This window comes from Rhamphochromis longiceps, linkage group LG11 (assembly GCF_057381845.1).
Source record: "Rhamphochromis longiceps isolate RC_006_pf linkage group LG11, R_longiceps_female_GT1.1, whole genome shotgun sequence".
NCBI lineage: Eukaryota > Metazoa > Chordata > Actinopteri > Cichliformes > Cichlidae > Rhamphochromis > Rhamphochromis longiceps.
The window spans coordinates 38,774,613-38,792,295 of record NC_140567.1 but is presented as its reverse complement, the minus strand read 5'-3'; the positions used below and the strand labels follow the sequence as shown (position 1 = coordinate 38,792,295).

The 17,683-nt window shown below is 49.4% G+C and overlaps 2 protein-coding genes across 5 annotated transcripts in view; one reads left to right on the top strand and one right to left on the bottom strand.

Annotated features, from left to right (window-relative positions):
- The first annotated feature begins 171 nt into the window (after window positions 1–171).
- On the top strand, window positions 172–7,798 carry LOC146660013 (ectonucleotide pyrophosphatase/phosphodiesterase family member 7). The gene is made up of 5 exons (XM_085424016.1): window positions 172–711; window positions 3,926–4,071; window positions 6,172–6,795; window positions 6,887–7,160; window positions 7,625–7,798. Exons 1-5 carry the CDS (start codon window positions 348–350, stop codon window positions 7,696–7,698), a joined length of 1,482 nt encoding a protein of 493 aa, XP_085280142.1. The 5' UTR covers window positions 172–347; the 3' UTR covers window positions 7,699–7,798.
- A 283-nt stretch (window positions 7,799–8,081) lies between these two features.
- Window positions 8,082–17,683, bottom strand: part of LOC146660012 (sodium bicarbonate cotransporter 3-like) — a 34,379-nt gene continuing 24,777 nt past the window's right edge. For 3 of the 4 annotated variants that reach the window (XM_085424009.1, XM_085424010.1, XM_085424007.1), the window contains 18 exons: window positions 15,574–15,731; window positions 15,411–15,498; window positions 14,738–14,884; window positions 14,560–14,663; window positions 14,238–14,412; window positions 14,023–14,156; window positions 12,870–13,115; window positions 12,615–12,720; window positions 12,328–12,489; window positions 12,008–12,121; window positions 11,451–11,612; window positions 11,109–11,360; window positions 10,961–11,029; window positions 10,703–10,876; window positions 10,497–10,625; window positions 10,322–10,413; window positions 10,139–10,246; window positions 8,082–8,778 (listed from right to left, as the gene is read on the bottom strand). In XM_085424009.1, coding sequence (XP_085280135.1) covers window positions 8,697–8,778; window positions 10,139–10,246; window positions 10,322–10,413; window positions 10,497–10,625; window positions 10,703–10,876; window positions 10,961–11,029; window positions 11,109–11,360; window positions 11,451–11,612; window positions 12,008–12,121; window positions 12,328–12,489; window positions 12,615–12,720; window positions 12,870–13,115; window positions 14,023–14,156; window positions 14,238–14,412; window positions 14,560–14,663; window positions 14,738–14,884; window positions 15,411–15,498; window positions 15,574–15,731 — 2,502 coding nt within the window. In that variant the 3' untranslated portion in view covers window positions 8,082–8,696. The remainder of the gene's footprint in view (window positions 8,779–10,138; window positions 10,247–10,321; window positions 10,414–10,496; window positions 10,626–10,702; window positions 10,877–10,960; window positions 11,030–11,108; window positions 11,361–11,450; window positions 11,613–12,007; window positions 12,122–12,327; window positions 12,490–12,614; window positions 12,721–12,869; window positions 13,116–14,022; window positions 14,157–14,237; window positions 14,413–14,559; window positions 14,664–14,737; window positions 14,885–15,410; window positions 15,499–15,573; window positions 15,732–17,683) is intronic. The other variant, XM_085424008.1, reaches the window with a different exon arrangement.

Here is a 17,683-nt window from a genome sequence, read left to right as displayed (position 1 = left end):
CTTTAAACCTTCCTTTTCACTCGTGCCGCTCTCCTGTCAGAAATCACGACTCATCTCCTCGCAGCTTCTCTGTACGTTTTCATTGTATTCTACAGTTTGTAATAAACGTCATCGTCACCAACACTTTATTTAAACACTTATTTAAATGTGTTTTTTCCTGCTTATCATTGTGTATTATTCTGTTTTTATTGCATTTGGCTCTGTTATCAGTTCAGGAGTACAGGTGGCGCACTTTGGTTTCAGACTCTGTAATTACTCTGCAATGGGGTTTTCAGCCAGAGCCGATTCAAGAAGGTCAGCTCAAGTCCTGATAAGTGGCTGAGGCTCCAAGGTTTCGTGCTTCACACATGTCAGCTGATCTCTATCAGACACGGTTACACATTAACCAGGTGGTCCACAGGTGTGCAGGACAGGTAAAGCAGCTACAGCCTCGCTCCGAGCTGCAGTCAGTCGGAGTGAAGATGAAGATGAGGCCGCAGCTGCTCCTGGTTCTGACGGCGGTCGTCTGCGCTGCCGCCAAGCCTCTGAGCAAGGCGGCGATGACGAGTAACAAGCTGCTGCTGATCTCCTTCGACGGCTTCAGGTGGGACTACGACCAGGACGTGGACACGCCGAACCTGGACCAGCTGGCTGCGGACGGGGTCAAGGCCAAATACATCACCCCTCCGATGCTGACCATGACCTCGCCGTCCCACTTCACCACCATCACCGGTAACCATGACAACTTCATTTTAATATCAATTTAGTTTCAAAGTTGCAGCGGTCACAGCCAGTACTGCATTAGGAATACTGCATGCGCTGGAAAGTACACACACTGTACAAGTACAAATATTAAATACCTGAAAGTACTTAATATTTGTACAAGACAATACAGTACAACTTTGTATAGCACATTTAAAACCAGCAGTACACCAACGTGCTTTACAGTAACACAATCATTTATAGAAAGGCAACATTTACAGGGAATAAATACACCAACAGGTGGAGAGCACTAATCAGCCACAGCGCAGTGAAAATATGTAAAAGAAAATACAAACAACTCGACTATTCAACAACAAAATGAAATTTAAATGATTAAAACTACATAAAGAACATTTGCAGGATACAGACACTAACTAGGGAAGGCTGGGTTGAATAAAAAGGTTTTCAATCGCGATTTCAAAGATTGGACTGATTCAGACTCACGAATAGCAGTAGGAAGGTCATTCCAGAGTTTGGCTGCAGCTGTGGCAACAGCACGATCACCTCTGGTCTCCAACCGTGCCCTTGGTTCCCCCAAGAGATCTCAGTGCTCTACTAGGAGGCTGAGAAGTTCAACAAGATAGCTGGGAGCAATGTGGTGTGTAACTTTAAAGGTAAGCAATAGTATTTTAAAATCAATACGGTATTTGATAGGAAGCCAGTGCAGGTCAGTGAGGATAAGAGTGAGAGACTCAAACCTGCCAGTTCCAGTTTGTACAGGAGCAACAAAACTCGAACGGAGTCTCATGATGCAGCTGAAATCTGTCTGATCAACATGAACGGAAATATATTTGTGTCCTTTTGTATTTATACCTCTGTCTTTATCTACTAATATCTGTTTCTGCACTTTACATGAGTGCTGGATTAGGGCTGGGTTTTTATAATCGATTCATCGATTAAAATCGATTCTGGCTTGGATAACGTAAAATCGATTCATTAAAATCCTGAATCGATTTTCTAATATAAATTTATTTTGCCCGAAATGCCAGAATCTCTGGTGAAACCTCACAAAATTTCAAGAACCACCAAACAGCTAAGACAGTAAATGAGAGCAGGAACACGGCTTCTGCACAAAGACGTAAACACACAGCGCGACCCGCGGATCAGAATCAGTGAGATGTGACTTTCTCACGGTCGGGGCTGGAAGCCGACAGCTCGCTGACTCTGATCTGTCGGCGCTTTGTGTTCACGTCCTTTATGAGCCGATTCTAAAGCTGTTAGTTTGATGTCTCTCCAAACAATATTGACCGAACCAGCAGCAAAAGAAGATCCAAACTACGCTTCACATGAACATCGTCATGATTCACTCTTTCACTGTTTTGCTTCCACCGCGATGCACAGCTCTCTCTCTCTCTCTCTCTGTTTTCTGCATTATTCGCTTGCTTGTTACGCACCAGTCTACTGTTGTTTACAGGCTGTCGGCCGCTGTTTTTTTCCTTTTACATTCTTCTGAAAAGAAAACCTCATTTCTGCCGTTCAATACTGAAGAAATGTAAACTTTTTAAAATTATTCAAAATGCAAAACGCCGTGTCTCTAATAAAACCTCTGTAACTTCAGATTACAATCATGTGTTGATTAATGGTTTTCTTTCGTTTTTGATCTACTGCAGAATATTTTTATAAAATCCCAGAACAGGAAAACCTTCATGTTTTTCTGTTTTATCTTCAGCTACTTTGACACAAAGGCCTCTGCTGTGATGCTCACACCTTTGATAAAGTCTTGCGAGTGTCAGCTTCCTTTTTATTGATACAGAAATATGTAAATGTACTGATCTGAATTATAATATTTCTGACTGTCAAAATTTCCCAGATTTAAATCGAATCGTGGATCGAATCGATTCGGGACCTTGTGAATCGGAATTGAATCGATTCTAGAAATCAGTGACGATACCCAGCCCTATGCTGGATGTTTGTAGGTATGAAAACTCAGTTTCCCCCTGGGATTAATAAAGTCTCTCTGATTCGGAAAAATCTGGGAGAGATGTTCCAGAAAAAAAATCAATATCTTAAATGTTATAATTTACAAACTGCGAGAGCCGTCTGCTTTAGCTGCTTTACAACTATTTTAAGGCTTTTTGAAAATATTAATTTCTGTGACCAAGACATTAAAACAACGAGACCGGAGCAGCAAAGAACAGGTTGTGCAGACGTGGTGCTAAAAACAGCTGGATAGGAGCCACACACAGTAGAGTCGGGCTGATAACCGGCCTCAGCTGGACTGTGATCATCAGGATCAGCGAGTTGGAGCAGACACGCTCCTCCATAACATGTCAGTTTACTGCTGATGTATCAGTACGTGCTGCTGATAATACGCCTCTGAGTGCAGCTTTAATCTGTAATAAATACATGATTTAAAAACTGCTTTCACAGGCACTATCAGACGGGTTAGCTGTCATGTATGTGAGCAGTTTGATTTATAATGCATCAAATCAGTGACCTCAGATTAGGTCCATGTAGTTAAGGAAGCCAGAGAGATAAGCTGTGACGGTGCTGCTGGGAAATAAACCCGTCTGGGACCAGAGTCCAGCGACTGCTGCTCCGGGGACAGGTTTAATCTGAGCCGAGGGTCACGGACACGCGACGATGATGTTAACCAGCTGCTGACGCCGCCACACTTTCTGACATTCAACTTGAACCTTTTGCAGACTGTGTGTGACGCCCATCCCACGGTCTGGTCTGTTAGCTGTGCCTGGAGGACAGCCTGTGATGATGGGAGGAACATTCGCTAATGCATCTCCCTCGTGGCCTTTCAGCCAATAAAAGCTTCCTTATTGGTTTAGTTGGTGATACCTGCTGATTCAGCCTGCACAGTGTAGATCGGCTGTGCAGCACAAACATCTCTGCTTGCTTTGCTGCTTGTCCAGGATTCAAGCCTGTGACCTCATGCATTTATGTCTCAGAAGTTGCACATAGAGTAAAACACAGATGTGTGCAAATCCCTCCAGACAATCTGTAGATTATTTACCTCCTTACCTGTGGGGAAAGAAAGCGAAGGCCATGCACAACCTAAAATCTGGCTCAGCTTCTGTCGGCGTTTCACATAGTCTCCAACTCCTAAATAAAAAGATCACTAATATCCGACCTCTGATAGTCCCTCTCAAATAAAGGATCTTACTTTCTGTCTGCTTTCAGTTTCCAGAGCGGTGCAGTGAAATGTGCTAAAACCTTCCTGTGTGTTCGTTAGGCCGATGGGTGGAGGATCATGAAGTCGTCCATAACTTGATGTTCAACCAAGAGACGAACCTGAAAGTTCCTCACAAAGAGACGCTGAAAAGATCGGAGTGGTGGGACAACGGAGCTCTGCCACTGTGGATCACCGCTCAGAACCAGGTGAGTCGGGGTGAAGGATGAGCTGCACTGACACAGGAGGACACTGTGGTTATTTTACCAAACACGCAGGAGAGCACCAGATGTAGAAAGTAGACCACATCTAAAGGTGCGATTTCTATGTTTGTCTAATTCGAGGAAAAGTTGGATTCTTCAGGAACATCACTGATAAAAAACGGGAAACCAAGCTGGATGAAATCTGGCTGCTTCCTGTGAACGCGAGAGTGCTTCCAACTAGGGCTGGGCCATATTATACCGTTCACGGTAATACCGGTATAATGTTAGGCAACGATAGGAAAATGAAATATCGCGATAGAATGGGAGTAAAACGCGCATGCGCAGTGCCTTTGTTTTCATACGCACGTGGCCGATTGTTGAGTGAAACAGATGATCCAGAATTGGTTTGTAAAAATGGTGCAACTTCAGTGATGTGGAACTGGTTTGGTGTTTGTCCGTCAGATACACAACAAAGCACATTTTTTTGCAGAACATGCAAGCGGCCGTCGTTATTGTCATATTTGTCGGACTAAGATGCTCTTAAATCTGGGAGTAATCTGGGTCCTAAACTCCGTATACTTCAGGTCAAACAACACTGCAGCATCACTTAGAGTTAAAAACTGTCTAAATTCTTTCATCTTTAATAAAACGATCAGCATTGCTGCTTTACCAGGTGTAACTATAAAGTTTAACTTCCAGGCATCCATGAAAACAAAAGTTATTACATTTAACGGAGTTAGAAGTTAGCAGGAAGCTAGCGGAAGTTAGCTCGCTAGTTTCGCTAGTTACCTAAGCATGATATAGCATGTTCTGACTGAGAGATTTCTGAAAAAAATCAAACGTACAGCTCTGCTATCACTTCCAACATAAATGAAGACAGAAAACTAAACAGCAGTGACGTTTGTAGGGTTACTGAAGTTGGGCTAGCTGGTATATAATGATGTGCTACGTGATCGCTAGCGACACAGCTATGTTAGCATAACATAAACAGTGAAGCTGGAGGACGAACACTAACACTTTTCCACTTATAAAAGTTAACGTGAAGGTTCTTCATGGTTAGAAACAAATGCAATCGCATGGCAGGATGCTGTAAACGGACCAAACTTCAGTCAGGAGAACAACTGAGATAATCCATCCACAATACGAGGTTAGGGGTGGCTGTAGCTCAGGTGGCAGAGCAGGTCAGCCACTAATCAGAAGGTCGGTGGCTCGATCCCAGGCTGCCTCCTGGGTGTATGCCAAATATCCTTGGGCGAGATACTAACCCCATGTTTGCCTACTGGTGGTGGTCAGAGGGCCCGGTGGCGCCAGTGTCCGGCAGCCTCGCCTCTGTCAGTGCGCCCCAGGGCAGCTGTGGCTACAATGTAGCTTGCCATTGCCAGTGTGTGAATGTGTGTGTGAATGACTGAATGTCTGAATGTAATGTAAAGCGCTTTGGGGCCCTTAGGGACTAGTAAAGCGCTATACAAATGCAGGCCATTTACCATTTTATCCTGCAACAACATGGGAATAGAGCAGCTGCCAGAGAATTCAACATTAATGAATCAATGGTACAGAAGTGGAGGAAGCAAGAAGAATGAGTTTAATAAAGTTTGATTTATCTGACTGCTTTGTTTCGCTTAATGTGCCTTATAATCCCGTGCACCTTATGGTCCGAAAAATGCGTACTGCACACTGCAGTTTAATGTTGCAAAGCTCCTCTTTTTAACTTCAGTGGATATTATACATGTTATGCTCAGGATATGTCAGCCCATTTCTACTGGAAATGCCTTTTGGTTAAACTTTCAGCAAGGAATTTGCATTTGCACTGTTACATTTTTATAAAGCTTTAATGTACATAAAAACCAGCTTCTTGTTTAAGTGAAAATAAATGGAAGGTTGTCTTTTTGCGCTAGTAATGTTGTGGAGTTGTATTTTGTCTCGCATCAATTATATCGTCAGTTATATCGTTATCGCAAATTTTCAAATATATATCGTGATAAATATTTTTGGCCATATCGCCCTGCTCTACTTCCAACACTTCTGGGCTGTTTGCAGCCATAACATGATCACAGAGCAGGAGTGCGATGTGGTGCTTACCATTCTGTTCAACTATTCTAATTTCAGGGTCTGAAAACAGCTTCCTTCTCCTTCCCCGGAGGCGGAGCCAACTACAGTGGCCAAGGGGTCAATCGAGTGCTACTGGAGGAGTCCGGCCACCCCGACGACAATGAGACCGAGTGGCGTCAGAAGATCGACACGGTGATGAGCTGGTTCTCCGAGGAGGACTTCCACCTGGTGACGCTGTACTACGGCGAGCCAGACAACGTGGGCCACGCCAAAGGGCCGGACACGCCGGACCGGAAAGAGATCATCCGTCAGATCGACCGCACCATCGGCTACTTGAAGGACGCTATCGATCGCCACAACCTGACCGACGGGCTGAATGTCATCATCACCTCTGACCACGGCATGACCACAGTAAAGAAGAAGCCGCAGGTAGACGAGGTCATCCTCAACAAATACCTGAATTTATTCGAGGTCGCTAAATTTGAAATTCTCGACTACGGTGGGTTTGGCATCCTGACGCCACGTCCGGGGAAGGAGCAGGAAGTTTTTGACGCCCTCTCCAACGTGCCCAATATCACGGTGTACAAGAAAAACGAGATTCCAGAAAGCTTCCATCTCGCCAAAAGTGAGCGTCTGCCTCCCATCGTGATCATCGCAGATCTGGGATTCAACCTGAACTCTGTAAGTACCCCAACGTTTTACCTCCAAGAACCAAGAGCAAAATTCAACAAATCTAGAGAACGTATATCGACTTCATATCGTTTCACACCAGAGATTCATCGTCTACGTGAATAAAGGTGACCACGGCTTCCATAACACTGAGATGGACATGAAGACCATCTTCAGGGCCTTCGGCCCGAGCTTCAAGAGGAGCTACCTGTCCGAGCCGTTCGACAGCATCCACATCTACCCTCTGATGTGCAAACTGCTGCAGATCCAACCAGCGCCGCACAACGGGTCCCTGAGCGTGACCGAGGACATGCTGCTCCCCACCACCACTACGGCCAAGCCTTCGCTCACAACGCCGCAAGGCTCTTTTACCACAGGTGTGTTGCCCTCATCTGACGCTCTTCTAGAGTAGCGGTCTGTTATCCAAGGTTCAGGTAGACTCGTCTTTTAAGTCTGGCTTGAGTTCAGGGTCAGTTCACGTTCTCGCAGATCAACTCGCCACCTCACAACTTTTGAAGATGAAATAAATCATTTCATCTATAAAAAGGTAGAATTCTGTACATTGCTTACAGACCTGTCGTAAGTCCGTATCATTTGGTGCCATTGGTCGTCAGGCATTCACATTAAAAACTCTGGCTCCGCCCACTGCTCATCACCACTGATACAAGATGCTGAACCTACAGCCAGCTTTTGAAGGCGTCTCCAGTCCAATCAAAGAATTATTTCATATCATAAGTGAGAGTTTAATAAGACCAGGTAAAAACTAGCCTAGCTTAGCTTTCAGCTCTGAGTGCAGATCATGTGACGTGCACGTTAACCACGACGCTCCTTTCCTTTCCAGCTGGATCGCAGGGAGCTCGGCTGTCCGTGGCTCTGCTGCTGGCCATGCTGCTGTCCATGTTCGCCGTGCTGTAACTGGTCCAGGATCAGTTTGACCTACAGCTGGAGTCAGCGGTTTCCTCATTTACTTTCACTCTGAATGTTGTAACGTTTGCTTCTCCAATAAACATGAACAACGTGAACATTTTTAAAGGCTTATTTTCTGTTTCCTTTTTAACATGTGTTTCACCTGATGTTCCTCTCGGAGGCGTTTCCGTTCGGTCAGACTGAACGCTGGTTGGACATTTTATCAGGTTGTGTCTGATACTGTGAGGACTGCGGGAGCCTCTGGTGGATGTGGAAGGAAATGCAGCTTTTGCATCAAATCTCTTTATTGTCAAATTGTTGAAATAAATCCATCAGAGATCAGCAGCGACTCCTGAAATGATGGAGACGACTAGAGAGGTCACGTGACTCGCTGTGATCGTCGCCACCAAACTGATTTATTAAACTTTACAAAGAAACTACGACAATAGCAGCTGTGACGTCATTCATTTTTCTGCTGTAGGCAACCAGGTGCTGTACAGAGACCGCGCACGCACGCACACACACGCGCACACACACGCGCACACACACACACACACACACACACACACACACACACCCTAAATCAGCATGATGGGTTAAATTAAAACGTGTCGGCGCTTCGCCCGTTTCACGAACACTGAAACAAAAGTTCAAACCATGAAATTAAAATTTCTGACGACATCCGTCCGGAGACTCAGGCGGCTGTTTTTTTTCCTCCTTTCTTTTTCAGTTTGACGCTTCGGCAGCCAATCACAGGCCGCCCGAGTTAAAAACACAAAAACGGCAGCAGAAGAAACCTGAGGAAGCCGTTTCCAGAAGTGGAGTCTCATGTTTCACCTTAAAACGATGAGAAAATAAAACGTTCGCCTCGTCCGAGACAACGCAGAGTCAGAAGTACGGCACGCTCAGGTGAAGCCCGATTGGTCCCCCCGCGACCTTTCGCCTCCCTCAGAGCACGCGGAGGAGCTGCAGCGCCCCCGCCTCACCCTCCTGCCCCGGGCGGTGGATCATAGCGACGTCTCGGCGTTCACGACTCTTTGCCCGTCCTCGTTCTCCACGTTTATCCGGACGCTCGGCAGCTTGTCGTGGCTGAAAGAGAACAGAAACTTTACTGGCACCAGAGTCAGACACGTCTTACAGACACGTTAAATTACTTCCACTTCCTGTAGTTTGGGGCAGTTCTGAGATCTGATTGTGCTCACAGCACAGGTGTGGCAGCAGCAGGTGGAGTGACGTCTCTGAGGTTTGGTTTGTGGCTCTGGGAGGAAGCTCGTCTCCGCTGTTCTGACCGAGCTGTCAGCGACTCGTTTTCATGTGTTTGAAGTTTATAATGAAAACTAAAAATAATCTGACATAAAGACCCTGAACGTGAAAATTAACAAAAAGTGGAAAACAGAAATCTTTGTCTACGTGGAAAAAAAAAATCATCTTCATGGAAACAGAGAGCAGGGACATGAATAAGCCGTGTTTATCGTGTCTAAAACATCCAGCCTGAAAACATCACAATTGCATTTTTTTTTCTTACTCCACATCGTCCAGCCCTCCACAGCACAGACACGCCTGCCAGCGCTCACTTTTAATGGTTACAGGACTGCTGTTTATGTCTGACGTCATCAGTCGTGTCCGGGTCCAGAGTCAAACGAACACCGAGCTAAAAACTGTCTAAATTCTTTCATCTTTACTAAAATGATCAGCGTTGCTGCTTTACCAGGTGTAACAATTACGTTTAACATCCATGAAAACAGGATTTATTAAATTTAAAGGAGTTACAAGTTAACAGGAAGTTAGCTCGCTAGCTTCCACCTAAGCATGATATAGCATGTTCTGACTGAGAGATTTCTGAAACAATCCAAACGTACAGCTCTGCTATCACTTCCAGCATAAATGAAGACAGAAAACTAAACAGCAGTGACGTTTGTAGGGTTACTGAAGTTGGGCTAGCTGCTATATAATGATGTGCTACGTGATTGCTAGCGACACAGCTATGTTAGCATAAACACAGTGAAGCTGGAGGATGAACGCTAACCTTTTTCCACTTGATAAAAGTTAACGTGAAGGTTCCTCATGGTTAGAGACAAATGCAATCGCATGGCAGGATGCTGTAAACGGACCAAACTTCAGTCAGGAGAACAACTGAGATTATTCATCCACAATACGAGGCTAGTCATTAATGTACTGCTGCTGGGCTGGAGTTACATCGTGAGGTTTAAACACTGAGCTTTAAAACGATTAGCGGTAATGAACCGAGAGAGGCCGACACTGATCACTGTTTTTAGGGGCTTGTTGAGATTAAATACATACAAAATATTCGAACATGTTAAAAACACAACAGCCTTATTAAACGCAGAAGCAGGGTTCATACGTCATCACTTAAGGACATAAACACAGTGCAGAGAGAGCCAATCACAGAGCATCGCAGGTGATGTCGCTGGTGGTGAGGCAGGCGTACCTGAAGGTGCGCCTCAGAGCTTTGCTGCTGTCGGAGTTTTTGGAAACAGACTTCCAGATGCCGCTTTTGGCCATTTCATCAGAGATGTTCACCTCTGACGGGTCGCTGCTGAGTCAAACACAAACACGTTAGCCTCTGCTGCAGAGTGCGCGCAGCCGTCAGCGTGCCTGAGTTCAGACCCACCGCTTTTTCAGGTTTTTGATGGGGAAATTGAGGACTCCTCCTCTGTCGTACGGCAGCTCCTCCTCCACCTCCTCCAGCATCCGCCGAGCGTCCTGGACACACACACACACACACACACGGTTGAGCCAATGAGGACACAGAAGCAGGGTCACGTGCACACACCAGCGCCCTTCACCTCCTTCTCCTTCTTCTTGTCGTCCTCCTTCTTCTTCTTGCTCTCAGGGATCAGGTCGTCCAGCCAGCTCAGCTCTCTCTTGGTGAAGCAGAAATCCAGAAGCTTCCGGATGAAAACCAGAGCGAGAACCTGCAGAACGCAGCAGGAGGTGAGTCCCCGCGTTACCAAGGAAACAAGGAGATGCAGTGTCTCTCAGTGCGTCTCACCATCATGGGGAAAATGACGGCGGCGGGCGAGGCTTTGATGGCCCACAGCGCGATGAGGCAGGACAGCTGCACCACGGTGAAGACGTGCACCTTCCACAGCGGCACGTAGCGCAGGTAGATCAGGTCGGGCTGGTGTTTGGCCGGCATGCCGAACAGTTTGATGCGGTCAAAGAGCTGTGGGACAGACAGACGCACGAGAGGTCAGACCAGCTTTAACGCCGCCATCGGCCGGACGGACGCTCGGACGCAGAGACGTACCTGGATGCCTTTGAGCGAGGACACGCCCATGTAGAGGAACACGCCGTACAGGACGGGCATCGGGATGAACTGTAAAAGCAAAGAAGCGATCTGTGAAGGGAGCGAGGGAGCGAGGCGTGAACGCAGCACGCACCGTCTGACGACTCACCTTCAGGACGGAGGTCATGAACACGGAGCAGCCCATCAGGAAGAAGATCATGAAGCCGGTCACGCGCTGCTCTCTGATACCGAGGAACTTGGGCTGCTCGCCAGGCGCCGCGCACTCCGACTCCAGCTTCAGGCTGTTGACGTGGGAGATTGAGAGCACCGTCGCCGCCACGAACCACGGCAGGCCCATGATGGAGCACACGCCCAGCATCACCGCCACCACCAGCAGGTCCAGATGATAGCCACACCCTTTCTGCAGCCCGCACACACACAAACACACACAGTGAGGTAAAGGTCGTCACCCCGCGGGGACAACGGCACGCGGCTTCACGTCAGTTCTGACCTTCAGCTTGTTTTCCTTCCTGTTGATGATGACGGCGGTGATCTGCTGGTCCATGAAGATGAGGATGGTGCAGAGCAGCGCGGGGACGGCGGCGGCCAGCAGCGTCCACCACGGGTTCGGGCCCAGCGGGGAAATCAGCCACCCCCGATTTTCAGACGTGGGCTGAAAGCAGCGCGAGACCGTTTCTACGGTAACCTCTGAGTGAGCATCGTGTCAGCAGGTGTGAGCCGACGGCGCCCACACGCTTGATGATTTTACACTTTTTGTAACATTAAATATGTTACATGTTACCACTTAATGTTTTCATAGTTAAACAGTTCAAAAGATCCGAACTGTGAAAGATGAAGAACGAATCCAAAGTTGAGACCTAAATGAGAACCGAACCCAGTGAACGACCTCTGACCTGTTATCACAGCGAGCTGCCGAGGGCCCTCGCTCAGTCTAAACCTCCCCCCAACATCCATCACTGAAGCTGGATTACATTATTACTGGAATAAAGGGCAAATGGCGCCCCCGCAGGCCGTTTGGACCTGCGCATGCTGAGAGGCGAGCGTTACCTTGAAGCGGTCGGGCACGTTGAGTTTGGGTGAAGGAACTCCCACCAGATAATCCACCAGCACCATGATCATGATGGTGAGGAAGACGGCGAAGTCGCTGATGGTCGATCGAACCTGCGGGCGGGAAACAGCATCGATATTTTCTTATCGAACGGTAAAGCGCGACGTCTCAGACCTCCAGCTCTGCACAAATATTAAACCGAGTGGTGATGTTTTCCTGTGGATCCAATAAATCCTTTATCTTCATCACACGTGAGAAACATTAAAGAGGACCGAGTCTGTGAGCACTCCATCGGCTCCTCTCTCAGGGTGTCACTGACCTTGGTGGGGAAGTAGCTCTTAGTCTTGAACTGCTTGAGGAAGGAGGAGAGGAAGAAGGTGGTGAAGAAGAGGATGATGGACCAGAAGAGGACGTCGGGGACGTAGGGACCGCTGTGGCTGCACGCCGGGCCGACCAGCTCCCCCATGAGTGCCTTGCACGTCTGTGGGGAGAGGGAAGCGTCAGCCGCAGTTCCTCTGATGACCAGCAGAGGCTGCTGCTCGTTTGTTCTGACTGAAAGGCGCCGCTGACGGCAGCGTCAGACAGCAAACAAAGTTTATTTCTTACCTTCGAGCTCAGCTGATCCCAGGTGATGTTTTCTGGGGTCACGTTCTTTTTGCTCCACACACCCAGGACTTCGGCCGAGGCGTTGGCGGGTGGAGCACACTGACATCTGAAACAGAGCAGCAGCGCTCACGTCAACTCGGAGCTAAATGACCACTTCACCCTCTTAGCTCCAACCGTGGGAGCACCGGCCCGGGATTCTGGCCCCGAGCAGATTCCAGCTGAAACGACCACGGTGACGTCGGACAGTCGCCTCACCTGTAGAAGGTCAGGTTGTCCAGCTGGTTGTGCATGTTGATGGGGTAGAGCTCCCCGAGGCGGACCAGCTTCTCCAGCGCCTCGTAGATGAAGATGATGCAGATGAGCGCGGCGAAGGCCTCCTCTGTGAAGCGGGTGATGTAGCAGACCAGAGAGCTGGCGTCCGTGGCGACCAGCAGCAGGCACAGGAAGGCGGTCCAGAGTCCGATGCTGGTCCTCAGGTGCAGGTAGGACAGATGGTACTGACTGAGGATGGGAAGGAAAGGAGGTCAAAGGTCAGCCGAGGGCACTTCTGTAAGCTCGCTCTCTCTAACCCAGCAGACATCCCTGCAATAACTGATGTCACACCTCCTGAGCGCCGCTTTGTTTGAAGCTCTCCTGACCTCTACGTGACCCCGACAAACGCCCTATAGCATCGACACGTGATCCCAAACCCTACAGCGGCTCCGCGACACGTCACTTCCTCCTGAAGCCATAGAGACTTCTAAAGACGGCAGAGACGTCGTTGCTTTGTTTATCCTCCGGATCAGCTTTTTCAATCTCGCCACGAAGCAGGAAGGTTTCAGACTGAAACACTGAGGTGAAGCTCGATTAACAGACGGTTTGTGACTGCTGCAGTTTAAACGCTTCCTGTTCTGGCTCACCTTTAAACAGCTTCTCTGCTCTCCGTGACAAACATGGATGATGTAATCCAGATGAAAATGGAGCAGGTTAAAAAAAACGAGGCTTTTATGCAACTGTTACAAAACATCTTTGTGCATCACAAAAAGCTTTTTTTAATCCACCAAAAAATTATACAACAACATGAAACAGCTGAGAGCACCGAAGCACAACGTTCCCACAGCTGCTCCAAAAATCCCTCAGATCACGTTAATCTGTGACGCTGAGATTAAGCGAGTGACCCGCTGCCAGCTCGCAGCTCCGTGCACAGCACTGGATGCGCCTGCAGGGGGAGCCGCAGCATTGCAAACACAGAGGAGACGAACCCAAAGGCACAAGGACGGAAATAAAACACGAAAAACCTTAAAAACAAACGCAAACGCATTTTTTCTCTCTGCTCAGCAGCCCGCTGTGATGTCATCACAACCTGAACAGCCAATGGGAGCAAAGCTTTCATGCAAACCTGTCTGGCCGCTCTTGGGTCACGACTCACCTGCAGAACTTGAAGAGGATCTTCTCAAAGACCAGAACCGGGCCCGTGCTGCCCAGGATGGTGAGAGGCTGCCCGGCGAACAGAGAGTAGGCCACGCCCGTCAGAGACGCGCCAAACAGCGACTCAATGGCACTCTATCAGAGAGAGAGAGAGAGGGGAGTAACACCCGGATGCACCAATCAGGGCCCAGGATGAGCTCACACAGGGGTTCTTACTATGCTCCCTTTGGTGGCCTCCCCGAGCAGACCTCCGAAGGTGATGACGGGCGACATGCAGGCGCAGTACAGGAAGAGGATGGAGGCCAGGCACTGCAGGCTCACGGCGTCTCTGATGTCGCTCCAGTAGAATGGCGCCTTCCTCCGAACGTCGTTCACCAAACCGCCAAAAATCCTGTGGGACACACGAGGGATTCCCCGTCATTCCCAACACACAGCGAGCCAGGACTCGGCAGCGGAATAATCCCACGTTCAACACGTTTCCTGTTTTAATTTGAAAATCTCCTCGCAGTATTTATTAATATTGCTGAGCTTCACTCACCTCCCCGTCCTCTGCAGCTCTGGTCCCGCGTGATGCTCCGCCTCCTTGCCCATCTCAGAGCTGTGGGCGGAGCCATTGGGGAAGGACGCTATCTTTCTCTTCTCCTGCGGAGACAGACGGGGGCGGGGACGTCACTTCTGAGAGATCAAAGCTGGCGTGGCGGGTTCGGATCTTTTACCTGAGACGGGACGCTCTTCGGGGGCTCGATGCGGATGCTGGGGTCCCATTCTCCCGGCGGCAGCACGGTGACCTGATCCAGGAACTCGTCGATCCCCGACAGCAGGTCGTTGCGGTCCCTCGCCTTGTACGCCACGTCGTGGAAAACCTGCAGCAGAGCCGCCACACGTCAACAACTTTTTGTCTGCGCTTCAAACGAGATTACGCCTCCTGAAGCTTTTTCACGAGCACGCCGTCACACTGACACGTCTGTGTCTGCAGAGGCGGGAACAACGTCAGCAGCAACCACAGACACACAACAGGTAAACACAGCCGGCTGAAACGCAGCGCGGTGAGCCTTCATCGTCCCACACGGCCTCTAAACACCATCATCAGCTGCAGACCTGCAGCTCTCCGTCACGCTGCACGCTCAGTGCAAACAAGCGTGTGATGATCAGCGTGCTCCAGCTGACCTCGCTGCTTCTACAGACACGCGCCGTCACTGAGCCGTTCACCTTTAAACTATCAGGACGCGAGGAGGCGACCAAACCGGGTGACCATGGAGACTTCCTGCCTGAGTCTGCTGCCAGTCTGGGCGTAGTTTAACCCCAAACACACACACAGGCTCACTCTGGGCTTCAGACGCCATCCTTACATCTATTCCTGTAATGTCTGTGTGTGAAAGCGTCGCTCACCTCGTCTGTCATCAGTGTGGCGATGGAGCGCCCGATCTCGTGGTACTGCGGACCTTTTCCAAACGGACCGAGCAGCAGGAAGAGAAACCTGCAGGGACAGGAAGTCTTTCAGCAGAGGAAACGCACGGAACGGCGTGCCGAGGGCGGCTCGGTCGCGGCTTACCTGGTGGGCACCGGGACTTCGGTGAGGCCGGTCAGCAGCACGGCGGGGCAGAGCCGGACGAAGGCGATGATGGGCCGCTCCAGGAAGTCCACTTCACCCACCAGGACGTTGGAGGCCTCGGCTCCGTGAGGAATCTTCTTCATGAAGTTCATGTCCACCTGACACACACACACACACACACACACACACACACACACACACACACACACACACACACACAGTGTTCGTTTTATTTTGTAGTTCCTCGTTGGTTTCACTTCCTGGTCTAGGACCTCTGTGATCCTCGCTGCAGGCTGCCTGAGCCACAGCAGTGGATCAGCTGCCTGCAGCTCATTTTTACACCTGACAGACAGGAAGCAGCTGAATGCACAGACTTCACCTTTGACCTCCACGGGAAACATCATGAGGTGAAGCAAAGATGTGGAAAAAAAAGCTCAAAGTTTCACATCAACGACTGAAACATGAAAACTGCTTTTACACGTTTAACTGTGAGATGAGACCTGCAGTGAGCCTGGAGGAGGAGGAGGGTGGAGGAGGAGGAGGAGGAGGAGGAGGGTGGAGGAGGAGGAGGAGGGGCAGATGGAGGAGGAGGAGGAGGAGGAGGGGCGGAGGAGGAGGAGCAGATGGAGGAGGAGGGGCGGAGGAGGAGGAGCAGATGGAGGAGGAGGGGCGGAGGAGGAGGAGCAGATGGAGGAGGAGGGCGGAGGAGGAGGAGCAGATGGAGGAGGAGGGTGGAGGAGGAGGAGGAGGAGGGTGGAGGAGGAGGGTGGAGGAGGAGGAGGAGGAGATGGAGGAGGAGGAGGGGCAGATGGAGGAGTGAACAGATCCATGAGTTTGTCATGGATCTGAGTTCCTGTGTAAATAAAGTTCGATTGAATAAATCAATAAAAACATTTTTCCATCCAACACTGAAACAGCTGATGGTCACAGAACGCCACAGACAGCCAATCACAGAGCACCACCACGATGAGTCACAGCACAGGCTACACTGATTGGCCGAGGGCCGGCGACTGACATGCGACTTACTGCGGGCTTCCTGCTGGCCGCTGGCAGCAAACAAACGCAGTCGCAGTCCTGCTGGGAAACACAACACAGCTTCTGATTGGCTCGTTCGGGGACTCGCCGTCACGTGACCGAAAGCTCAGGTTCTGTTTGCACCTGGAGGCAGGTGTGGCTGCACAGCTGGATGCTCACTGGATGGTTTTAAGACCAAAGTCTTTGGAGTTTGAGCTCCATCGTCCAATAGCGTCACAGACTGAAGCAGGAAGTGGAATTCATCTCTGTGTTGTGGATTTTCTACTGTGACGGACCAAGTCTCCTGATTTCATCCTTAATGTAAGCAGATACCCGATGACCTGCTGAACCACGGACGCAACGATCCGATGCTTGGATCGGACATCAGGCTGATCCCGACGCAGAGTCTGATCTACTTGATTCAGATCTGCGCAGAGTTGATCAAATCTGCATTCGATTTACACTTTCGTCTCCAACACTTTGCAAAAGCAAACGGATGTTCTGCTGTGCAGGAACGCCTCGTGCTGCCTTTCAGCGCATTACTGTGCACGTTAATCTGCGACGATGTCGTTGTGTTCGTTCGCGGCGTGGAGGAAGCAGGTGGCAGGTTCCTCCACCCACAGCTTCTCTTTCATGTGTGAAAGTCAAACATAAACCACTGAATTAAAGCGACCCGTCCATGAGGTCACTCGGGACCATCACAGCTTTAATTCTGCAGGTTATGCCTACGACTCGAGGAGTGGAGGCTCGGTGACAGTCAGTTTAGACTCCGCCACATTGGCAGGTTACTGTGGGAACCTGCCCTGAGCTGCGAGGCCACCGTGTAACCTGGATTTAGTTCTGACGTAGCGCCAGCCTCAGATTTCCGGGTGTCGGAGCTAAAAACGTGTTTTTAACCCTTCAGAAGTTTCATGTGGTCATTTCCTGTGCAGCTCTGTGCACTTAAAGGGCCGGACCTCTGAAGACGCTCACCGTCTGAAGGTAAACATCTCTGATTGGGTCAGAGACTCACAGACTGAACGTTTCATCCATCTCGGTGCTTCTGACATTTATTAGTTTTAAACATTAGTGCATCTGTCGCAGTGCGTCTGATAGG